Consider the following 12,228-nt stretch of genomic DNA (forward strand, 5'->3'; position numbering starts at 1 on the left):
CGACACACGCACTTCAAGTTATTCCAGAAAAAAAAAAAAGCATGATTTGTTATTGGGGATATATACAATCAGGTGCATTGTCTGCTGCTATTACTCTGGTTTCAATTTATGAATCACTTCACTAAACCAGGATTCAAATCTTGGTCTGTCCATTTCTTGCTAATCATCCATCCCTTTCTTTGCAGGGAACAGTAAATATATGCGCCTTCAATAAAGACGTCATTGCCGCCAGTGGGTGAAACAATAAACCTCCCCCTTCCCCTCTCCCTTTCTCGTCGGTTTCTTCAGCCCTGGCGGTGGTTTTGCACGGTGGTATATATAAAAACAATCAATATAACTCCCACACCCCTCCCAGAGTTAAAGCACGTCTGGTCCAAATAATAACATGTTTCTTCTCACGGGGATATCTTTTAATACCGGGGACATTCTTTTGTCGTCAAACAACAAACAATCGTTTCCTCTTCCTAAACTCAAACCGCAAATCATTCAACACCCGGGATACAGTTCGTGCGCACATTGACGGCAAATCACCTCACGCCCTGTTTTACTTTGATCTTGTTTCCGCAAGGAGGATTATGCATTTTAAACAACTTGCTTGATTTGAAGAGCTTTTCCCTTCGGATGAAGCTAGGGTGACCAGACATACTCTTTTTAAGAGTATTATACTCTTTTAGAGGTTCATATACTCTATACTCTTTTCAATTTGCAAAAATCCCCAAATATACTCTTTTCCTTGCTATTTAATTTCATTCATTATTTTACGCGTAAATATGCGTTAAAATCCACAGAACGGAAAACGTCAAGATGTCAACAAACTGAAGTATTTACTCCTTGACTCAAGAATTTCCTATGAACAATTTCAAGTGTCATTTTCATATTCCATCAACAAGCAAAACATATTTCAAATTCATTGGAATTTAATGATAATGATTAGGGCTGAGCCGATACCACTTTGAACCGATACCGATAGATACTCTTACCGATTCCCACCGATACCGATACTTGAAAATTGCAATAATTAAAATTTGTTCAAAATATTGATCAATATTGGTGTGTAAATATTATCCTCCAATTATATGCATCAACATACCAAAAAATTTGCTTTAGAATATTAAAATAGATATTATGTAGTCACAAAATATAGTTTTTTTGTGCAAAATGAGTGTAAAATAAAAAGGAAGTTTTAATTTTGCATAATTTCCAGGATAAATAGACTGTCAAGACGTCGCGCGGGATTTTTGCGAACCCCGTGAAAGAGCAAAATGCATGCGCGCCTTCAACCTATCGACTATACTCTTTTTGGTCAACAAATATCTGGTCACCCTAGATGAAGCCCACAATAACACTCGCTGAACAGGAGACCTTGATTCAGCCACTCTCGCCGCTGTATAGCACGATTATTAATCACAATAAACATAAGGTTAAAATAGGGGGATGTGCAACACTGGTAGCACGGATTCCACGCGCTCTGCAACGTATTCAGTCTTGCTCGACTCGCACTTGGGCTTCAGCGATTCCTCAGCGCAATACAAACTCCAGTTCGCGAATCTGCGGATCCAAGTTCGTCTGCACAGTGATTACATCCGATCAAGTCCACACCTGCTAATGGATGTATTATTTTGTCTGTATTTTACAAATTAAATAACTGTTTTCTTGCAAGTATGCAGTTGTGTCGGAATAGAACCCGTCTCAGTGGAACTATATTCTGCGCGCACGTTTGGATCTCCATATGCGAAAACCTGCTGCAAGGTTAACCTGGCGTTTGGCTTAGTATTTCTTCTCCCCTTTGAAGTTTCATTTCCTGCCACTTACTGTCGCGTGTTAAGATTACCTTGCAACACGTGAAATCGTTCTTCTTCGTTGTAGTATTTCAGATTCTACATTTGTTAATTACGACATTTTGAAGTTACAGCTATCGACGTTTGCGTCACTTCCATGAGGTTTGTATGCACAATTTGTAAAGATGAAAGAGTAAAGATGTTAGTGGAACGAACGTAGCAACAACGCACGCAACGATGATTTGAACCGTGGAAACTGCGGGCTGTCAGTGCGAACGGTGATGCCACGTTTCACTTACATCGTGACTCCATTGAATAAAAATCTGTATAATATCGGAGTCGCAATGTGAATTGACATTGATAATGGATTTTCAAAACAGATGCGAAGAGCTTCAAAACAAGACCAATATTGTATTTGTAGCACTACCCAATACTCAGATTATTTTTTCGCAAAATTGATAAGAGCAGTTTTTTGACAAATTGTAAAATTTTTGAATATTAAGTATTGTGTTTAAAACCATTTTGCCTGCACCATACTAAAATTCCATCACGATCGGACTAGCCACTTTTTTATTGATAGAATTTCAAAGACAGCGATCGTTTGCAAAACTCGAAAAAAAAAAAAATGAACGGTACTTTCGTTTTGTTCTCACGACGATAAGAAATAGAATGCACACTCGAAAAATAATTTGGTTAGCATAGATTAACACAGAATTGAATAAGCTAAATTTTGGTGTAACTCGTTCTTATGTATTTCTACTCGTTAAGTTTTAATTGGAGCCCAAACTCTAGTATCTATAATTTTTAATCCGAATAGGCTTCCCCGCTTCCTCTTGTAGTGTCGCCACTGTAGCAGCCGATACCTACTTCTCCAACGTCCCAGCACTAGATAATAATTAGTCAATAATAAAAGTTGGAAACTGACCAGCTAACGGGGCCATGTCAATAAGATTACTCATCGCCTGCAGGTTTTATTTTGAGAGATTGCGTGCATTTGCAAGTTTTGCTTGAAAGTCAGCAAAATGAGATAAGAACACTCCAATTTAAAAGCGTGTTAGACAGTGGTTCTAACCCAGTAATGTTTCTCCTAAAGAGAGAGGAGGGAATTTGCGTTAGCCTATGTTTGTTCATTTCCTCTTGAATTTTTGTTCTTGCAATTTTTTCGTAGAACCGCGGCATCGCAGTCAGAGGGGCGTCTGACTGCCACGAGAGTGTCCCGGGTTTGATACCCAGGATGGGTATTGGATTCCAAGCGGATCTGCGGCACTTGTAGCAACACTTAAATAAGTAAAGCTCTGTGCAATGTATTGCACCCTGCTATGGAGGTACTTTGGAGGTAGGATCCAGACACGTATCTAGAAAATCTTTTCAGGTGGTGGCATCAATTCGACTTACCTGTTTCCTTCCAAGCTCAACAAGATCCACTCTCTCGACAATTCACTTCTTCCTAGCTCGACTACCACGTTCCAAATGAATGCAGCAATCCACCCACCAAAAAACGGAAGTCTTTGGGCGCAGTTATATAGAATATAGAATTTGCAATTTGGAAACAAATTGTCAAATTTAGCTGTTTTCCCACGTTTACAATTTTCAAATGAACATTGTAGTGTCGTAAAGTAACTGATTAGTTTATTTATTGTGCAAGAAAAGTAAGTAGCCATGGACGTTCGTAGGATTTTTTTCCAGGAAGGGGCAAATAAGTCATTTTCCCCCATAAAAGTGTTGTCCCTTCAAAAAACATTGCTTAAATTTGAATTTATCATGTTCAATGCAATAATTAACACATATTATTGTGACTGAAATGAAATTATGTGTGAAATATATAATTTTTGGTTGACTTTCATTTTCAAGGGCCCCTTCCGGACGTCCATGTAAAGGTAAAGTGCTCCCCTGTGCTTAGCACCCCGCCATGAAGGCGTATAGGGGGTGTGGGGGTAACGCCCCACACTTTCTTGATCCGGTCGTGAGTGGGGGTGATGTGATCAGCATCACGCCCCTGACCGCCTTTACCCCCCAGGGTTTCCCCCAGGTACCCATGTTATTCGACGCTGGGTGGGCGCCGGGGCCGCTTCCATCGTTAGAAAAGTTCCCGGATTTGAACCGGCCGGGGATCGAACCGGGGACCTTTAGCATGGTAGTCAGACGCGTTACCGACTGAGCCAGCTTACTTTAAATAGTAGCTAGTTACAGTAACAAATCGTAAAAAAAATAAAAAATAAAAAAATAGTTACTTCCGATTTCCGAACACCCTAGGGGGAGTTTTATCTCATTCTCAGCATCGTCTCTAATTTTTGGACAATCCTCTCCCATGATGAGATGTTCATCTGCCACCGCACTAACAAAATTGCAGATATTTTTACGTATCGAACCTTCCTCCCATTCTGTTCACGCAAAGCGACTTTTGGAACACGTGTTCATGCGAAATTTTTGATGGCTTTAACATTAGAAAATAAATTACAAATATTTAAAATTCGTAGGTAATGATGAAGTTTTTTTAAAAAAATATAAAGAAATCTGACAAAAGAGAAATTTTTGATGTGCTGCAGGGGAATTTTTATTGTGGGATGTGGCAACACTGGGAGTGGGAGATGCGTTTCCTGTACTTCGGAGGGAAATTGTGGGTTTGTTTTGAGGGGAAAATCCCTTGCCTTTCGTTCTTCCGGTGTTTTTGGGTGCAGTGTCGTCGTGTTTTGGAAGCTTTCTCGCTCAGTCACACTTAACGCAGTTCGTGTGAGATCTACACGTGCCGGTGGATACATGGCGATGAAGCAGTCCTGTAAGTTGCCGCAGCTTTATTTCTTTCGTCGAAATCGTTTGCAAACACACTCGACACGAGGTTTCTTGCATTCGTGCGTGGTATCTTTGTACACGTGCAGGCAAGTGACATCTAGCGGCGGTTTCGTAAAGTATCTGTATCATGCGATAGAGCAGTGTTCTCAACCGTCGGGCCGTAGGCCGGTACCGGGTCGTGAGAAGTTGCGAAATTTGACATTTTTTACGTAGCAATTTTCATTAACAAATATTTATATTTGTCAACTTGGGGTTCAACTTACCAGTAACCTAACAATAGTAAATTTTAAAGTAATAATTTAATTGTTTATTACATATTCATTGTTATTAATAATAACGTTTCAGTTATGAACAATAACATTTTCTTTAAACAATTTGGATGTAAATATTGGATTGATTTGATAACACCTTTTCAATCAATATAGTGTCTTGGGTCTTTAATAATTTTGAAATGTTGTTCATTTGATTATACAATTAGTGCAAGATGTTAACGAAACTAATAGGAAGGGCTGGTACAGTGGGATCCATGAGTATTACCGTGCAAATTGTCCATGACTGTTTTCATTATTTTTTCTCATACATCCTGTTTTTTTTAAGCGATGGATTTTTATGTATGCTGGTTCAGAAGTTGTCAACAGCTTGTTTTGCGTTCTCTTTTAATTATTGAAGCTCTTTTTTTGGGTCAATTAAAGTGCACGAACATGGTGATGGACAATTTGCACGGTAATATTCATGGACCCCACTGTACCCGTTAAACCCTCGCCTTATACGTACACGGCTATGTCAACAAGCCTAGACATAACCAAAATATTACTCTTCATGATTATGCCATAATTTATTTATTAATATCAGATATCAATAAGTAATGTATAAAGGTAGAAAAAGTAGTAAAATTGTTGGCATCGACTTCTAAAAAATGTATTTGCCAGCCACTTCCTCACGAAGAATCTGGTCCTAAAAATCCCCTCTCCCAAAAAAATTTGATGACGAGTTTCTGTTGTAACAAGAAATATAAGCAATTAGTGTTGACTCCAAATATACTTTACTGAGGGTAATGTGTCTGTGAGTGTTGCATGCAATTAAGGTCTGTCTCCTCCACCAGTTTTCAATGATTTCACACCATGTGGTTTGAGGAGGGGGGGATACTATCCCCAAAAGTTTGTCCGTCAGTCAGTCAGTTCAACAGTGTCGACTAGACAGGCATGTGCAACTCCAAAGGAGACCGAAACTATGCTAATTGTTGTCTCGTCTCGCCATTCCAAGAAAATTGTATACACCCAACGGTAAAAGTAATAGTAGGTGAATTGTCCCTCACCATTTTCTTTCAGATTGTTTTCAACAATGTAGTGTTAATGAATTGCAATAAAAACGTCAATAACTAGACATCAAAATCTGCTTTCAATCAACAAAATTCCCTTCCTTAAAGCAACACAGGATGTTTGCCTACTATTATCATTGCCTATTGGCTGTACAAATGGTTTGAAAATGTTTAATATGTTGAACACTGTTGTCAGATACAGTAGTTTTCAATCCCCACCCCCACCCCAACATATCACTCCCTTTATTGGATGAGTGGGTTCCTGGCATCCCCCCCCCTCCTCCTGCCCCACCCGTTTGTAGAAAAATTGCCATTCTTCAAGAGTGTTGAGCAAAGCTATGATAAAGAGCGAAATACCTTAGAAAATGTGAAAATGTACTTTAATTACAAAAAGACTGAAATTGTCCCTATATGTGGAAGAAGAGTGAAATTTTAAGTTTACAAGTTTTTCAAGTGGAACTCATGTCTCGAACAGTAGCTTGGTCTCGCCTCAGTTGTTCGCCTTGAAATTATGGGGTCCTGGGTTCAATACCCTGTTGAGGCACATAGTGGTTTGGATACCACTTTAAACTGTAGGTCCAGCCCTGATTAGCCTTTCTGTGTATCAGTGGAGTTAAAAGCAAACACAACAAACTTGGCTCGAGTTGTAAATGTCTTGTCTTGTTCTACGCATCATTTCGAAATACATATATAGTATAAACAATTGAAACAGTGTGTCACAGTACAAATGGTTTGGTCATCTAGAGGTCATTAAAGCAAACGACTTCTCTCCATAAAGTGTTTGTTTGACATCATTTTGACACTAGGAGCCTCCCCAACCCCAAAATAAATTTTATCCTGAACATATATGCACCAGTGCAGAACATGTTAACATTTACCACTAGTTAATTGACTTAGCAATTACTGTTTATTTATTTTGCTTATTAAGTCTTTATTCGTGGTGAACTTAAGGCTATGGAGCCTTTTCTTCCACCTAACCATATTTACATCTACAATGTGTTGTATAAACACAATATATGACATCTATAAATTTTCAGATGTGTCCGAAGAAGTCACATAATAAAGTAAATTTGATTTTTTTTCCTCCAAATATCACACCATATCCTGAAACGACACCAAGAGTCTTGGCCATGTCTTTCTTTACAGAGGTCTGTCTTGTTCTCTGCAAATCAGTCTCGTCTTGTCTTGGTACCATCCCTAACCATGTGTGTTGCTGTGCTTCAAAACAACAAAAGTGCTTATATGTTTTGTGTGTTGTTGCAGGTTCAGGGGATGTGAACAGTGCCCGGGGGCGACTTAAGGGGGTGCTGCAGTTCCTCATGGAGCAGAGTGACGAGTCCTCCGAAGAAAGTCAGGATGAAGGATCCTCAGAAGCCTTTCTCAGGCAGATGGGCAACAAAAAGATGTAAGTAGTGTAAGTAGTGGACAGTTTCCAGTAAGTGAATGTGATTTGCAGCAACTTCTTGTATGCCTCTGGGCCATCCAAAATAAGAAGTAAATAAATAAATAAGTCTGGATTGAAACCTGATTCCTCTCCCAAATGTACAAATTTAAGCATGGATTTTATTTAGTGCTTTATTTATTATATGTATTACGAAAGACAAAACAGAGCATTTGTTAACACGATTCACTCCAGTGCATCACTTATTAGAAAATATAGAGAAGTTTTCAGGTGCCCTATCATATGGAACCTTTAATATTCATGGAGAAAGTGATGTAAATAAAATACATTTTGTTGTACGATTTATATGTATACGATCATGAAAATTGTATGTAAAAGGAAAACTTTCAGAAGAATATAAAGAAAGGAAGTAAAATGAACTAATTCCATGAAGACGTATGTTCATTTGCATATATTTTTTATTTACTCTTTGGTTTCCATATAATTTTTGAAAATTCACTTAGCATTCTTTTATTATTGTAGGTTTACCTATGCTGATAAGAGTTTAAAATTATGTATGTAACTAATGTTCCAGAGAGCCCAACATGTGTGCAGTGCGGAAGAGCATCAAGCCACCGAGGAAACGTCGCAAGAGGGACCCCATCAAGGACCAAGCATACCATCACACTTACGTGATGAAACTGTACGACCGCAGCGTAGACCTTGCACAGTTCAGCGAGAATGCTCCCCTCTACCCTATATGTAGGGCATGGATGGCCAACCAGCCGAGAAACACAAACCTGGCTCCAAGGTATCTTCTCCCAGAGAATTGAAAATCACTGGGAACTAATTTATCATAATTTAATGGGGCTGTGCTTATTTTGTATAATGAAATTTTGGGTAACCTGTAGAGGACATGAGGTTTTCCGGCACCATTTTCAAATTTCATTTTTCATGAAAAACCTTGCTGTTGTGGAAAGCATAGAAGACGATAATGATGAAAAAATTAAATTTTGTCCAAATATTAGTGTTGATTTGGTGAGTCAGTTTGGTCCAACCAAATCTAATAGTGTGGGTATGAAGATTGAATGTCAGAATGTTACTCCCTGTGAGAGCCCTTGCTGTTTCACCCATAATACATAGCACCCTCCTATTGTGACACACAGTTATTCTATGACGTGTTTCTGTTTGTATCCTCATATATGAAAATTCCAAACTTTAAATATAAATGTATTTTTTAAAATATAACAATAATAAAAACAGCTGCCAGCAAATCAGCAATTCTTGCATTGCATTGAAATTAAAGAACACCATATGCATGTAAATGAGAAGGGAAAACAGAAATGAGATATCAAGAGTTGTCCTGGAGAAATGATGATGAGCATCTTAGAGGCATTTAAAGGTTAAACATGCACTGTATATTTTAAAGGAATACAGTGAATATGACACAGTAAACAATTGAGGCTTACTTCTTGATAGTGTGCATTACATTGCAATGTAATAAATCATACATGTTATGTAAATAAGCATTTATTCCTTGAATTGGTAATATTTCAATACATTTTTATCAAGGCATGTATCTCATATTTGCTACACATTACATTATTTATCTTTTACATATCATACCATGTGTTACAATAAAGTTATGATAATAGGTCTTTAACAAAGTATTCTCTTTTATCCGCGAAGCTGTTTTTTCTTCTTTTTCGATTAATTTCAGTGGCCACTGCCACCATCCTCGTTGGAACTTGCTGCGCTGCTGAAATTAATCGAAAAAGAAGAAAAAAACAGCTTCGCGGATAAAAGTGAGTACTAGTTTCTCCGTATTTATATACTACCGCGTCTCTCTTTTCCCAATTATGAAAGTATTCTCTTTTCATCCATCTTTAGGTCCCGCACTCCTACGCCAGAGCCCCCACCCATCACGGACTTTGACGGAGATGCAGAGTCAGACCAAGACATTCGAGACACATACAAATTGCCTTCGCCTCTTCCCCAGCCGGTGGACGACCACGGAACCACACATGATCTCCGAATTCCTTCTCCAGTGTCACACGAGCGGGGCCTTAACCAGAATTTTGTGAGTATATTATTATAAATTGTGCCCTGTTCTCTCAAAATGCATAACTTGTTTCTGTTGCTGCTTTAATTTCATCATACATTTAATTACAGATAATAAATATATACTGATACACAGTGCTCAAAAAATTTTCTTCAGAGCTGAAAATCAGGTGCCAGGAAACCACCTACTAGCAATTCTGCATACAGTATGTTTCAAAAGTCGCACAGTCCAAACTTTGAAAATGTATATCATAAAAATCGTAAGAGATATTTACACGGGGTTTTCTGCACTAAACTAATCCTGTAGGCTATCACTGGGTTCATAAATTTATGTTAGCATTTATCTAAATAAATAAATACAATTACAATATTTAAAAAAAAAACATTGTTAATTTGCTGAAAACATCTGAGAGCCGATTTTCAACAATAAATACCAACTCTGAAACAATTTGTGGGATCATTTGTTGGTGTTTGACTGGTTGTAAAACAGTTGCTTTGTGAGGTACAACAGAAGCACGGCATTTTTATTGGAGAACCTCTTGCACATGAGTGTAAGAATGAGTAGTAAAATACTCTTCAGCAATGCACACGCACTGCTCCAATGAATACGTCATGCTGAATCAATTTAAAAAACAGGCACAGTAGCGGCAAAAGTGAGCGAAGAGAATTCAATGTAACCAGGGGCAGCCTAGGATTCTCTCAAAAGTCTTATTTCGGCACAAAATCTTGATTTATGATTTTTCACGTAAATATATAGCCAATACTTATACAAATGTTGCATGCAACTGTTGGCAATATTTCGACCTGCTAGTGTTGCCATATACGGAGATATGTCCCAAAAATGGCACTTTTCACTCAACCCATAAAATCGCCAGTCAAAAATTCATCAAATGTTGCACATGACCAATATTTGTTGCAAATGACAGACTGACATGCCATGAGTCATCAAATGTCTAATTATGACCCTTCGATCATTTCTTACATATTTTTCTTGCTCAGAAGTTTATTTCTGGAAAAAAAATTTAATGCTGCTTTCCATCAGTTATTAATTTATATAATTTTCTGTACGAAGTGAACTGATAATTTTAAGCATTGAAAAACATCTCAGTGAATGAGGCTTTATAATGCAGAAAACCCGGTGTAAATATCTCTTATGGTTTTCATGACATACATTTCCAAAGTTTGTGTTGTGCGACTTTGGAAACACCATGTATAAGATGCTGAGCATCACGGCATTCAAAACATTGCTAAATTATTTGAGAGAGCAGGAAATAGGGTGTTGGGGGACAAAGGGTAAGAAATTGTTACTGACACTATGGAATGTTCACAACGTCGATAAAAGAAAAAAAATAATTTGCTAACTTACGCTCTACTGCAATTTGAACTTAGAATCATCAAAATTTCGTACATATTACAGCAAAAGATCACAGTCGCCAGGCTGAAATTTTTAGTCGCCATGGCGACCTGGTGACTGGGATTTTTCGAGCCCTCCATTTCTTCAAAAAAGTTTTGTTATGTTTCTTTTCAATTTTAATCATTCTACTGTTTGATGCTGACTGCCTGTATTAATGTATATAATTTTGTTTGAGTTTGTTTTTTAAGTCCACTCTTTGCACAAAAAGGCTAATTGGGACTATATCTACAGTTTAAAGTGGGATCCGAACTACCATGTGCCTCCACTGGTTATCAAACCCAGGACCCCTTGACTACAAAGCTATGACATTACCACTGTGCCATTGGGGAGGGCCCACAATTTGGTAGGATTAGGTTAACGATATTGTCTTGCATTCAAAGGGCTTCAGGTTTGATTCACTGTGTAGACACATTTCCGGATCTCATAAACTGAATTTTGTGTTTGAGGGTTTGTTTGCAGTTTCATTTTGTGACCCAACATGATAGAAAAACATACCTCGCGTCTTTCAAAAACATGAACATTACAGCATCTTATTTCACATTCCTTAAAACAAAATATTCATGTCACTAGTTATTAGTAAATAATGTGCAACTGTGATTGTAATCAGTAAAGTTCTAACCACATATTTCAGGATATAAAGCAGTCTCTGTCGAAGGAAACCCTGCTCGAAGGTCATCTCTCCCGATGGTCAGAGGTGAGGAAGAAGTGGCACAATTCGGCACACTTAAATGAAGCTAGATACGCAGAGAGTGGACGGACTCTGAAGAGCATGTTCATTAAGTGAGTTGCTAACCTAAGCATATAATCACTACTCTAATTGTAATATCAGAGGGGGTTTTCTGGTGGATCTGCAGAAAAATTAGTACCAATGAAGAACAGACATATGGGTTATAACAAGAAACCAAATCTGGCATCATGTTCTCTTTGAAGTGATCTTGGCCATGATGTTTCTTTGGAAGTGTCGCTTCATCAGTTCATCTAGTCATCATTCATCCTCATTGTTGTGATTAACCAAAAGTAGCTGATAAGTAGCAATATAGAAAAATATAAAACAAACTGAATGAGCTTCTGTTATGCATATTACCAGTTTGTACCATGATTCAATACAACAGGTTTCTTTCATCTCCTTTGGGTCAGCTGCCTTGCTGGCAAAGAGCATTGAGCAGGTTCAGGTCCTGGCCTGCACAATTGTTCCTTTGTGAGTGACCCTTTATCATTGGTTGATTGACTTGTTTTTTTAAGTCCACTTTATGCACAGGAAGGCTAATCGGGACTGGACTTACAGTTTAAAGTGGGATACGAACCACTGTGCCATGTATCTCCACCGGATATCAAACCCGGGACCCCTTCATTACAAGACAACGACGTTACCACTATGCCATCCGGGAGGCCCTTCATCATTGTTATGTAATCGTTATAATTTTTTGCCCTTAGATGAGCTACTCGGGACTGGACATACAGTTTAGAATCAGATCCAAATCTCTGT

General features: G+C 38.2%; 1 protein-coding gene across 1 annotated transcript in view; it reads left to right on the forward strand.

Annotated features, from left to right (window-relative positions):
- Window positions 1–12,228, forward strand: part of mip40 (Myb-interacting protein 40) — a 128,388-nt gene that overhangs the window by 113,283 nt on the left and 2,877 nt on the right. Inside the window, exons 4-7 of the mRNA XM_083123483.1 lie at window positions 7,150–7,291; window positions 7,863–8,078; window positions 9,158–9,347; window positions 11,374–11,522. Of these exons, the coding sequence (XP_082979609.1) occupies window positions 7,150–7,291; window positions 7,863–8,078; window positions 9,158–9,347; window positions 11,374–11,522 (697 nt within the window). The remainder of the gene's footprint in view (window positions 1–7,149; window positions 7,292–7,862; window positions 8,079–9,157; window positions 9,348–11,373; window positions 11,523–12,228) is intronic.

Source organism: Lepisma saccharinum, chromosome 6, assembly GCF_977018435.1.
Source record: "Lepisma saccharinum chromosome 6, izLepSacc3.1, whole genome shotgun sequence".
NCBI lineage: Eukaryota > Metazoa > Arthropoda > Insecta > Zygentoma > Lepismatidae > Lepisma > Lepisma saccharinum.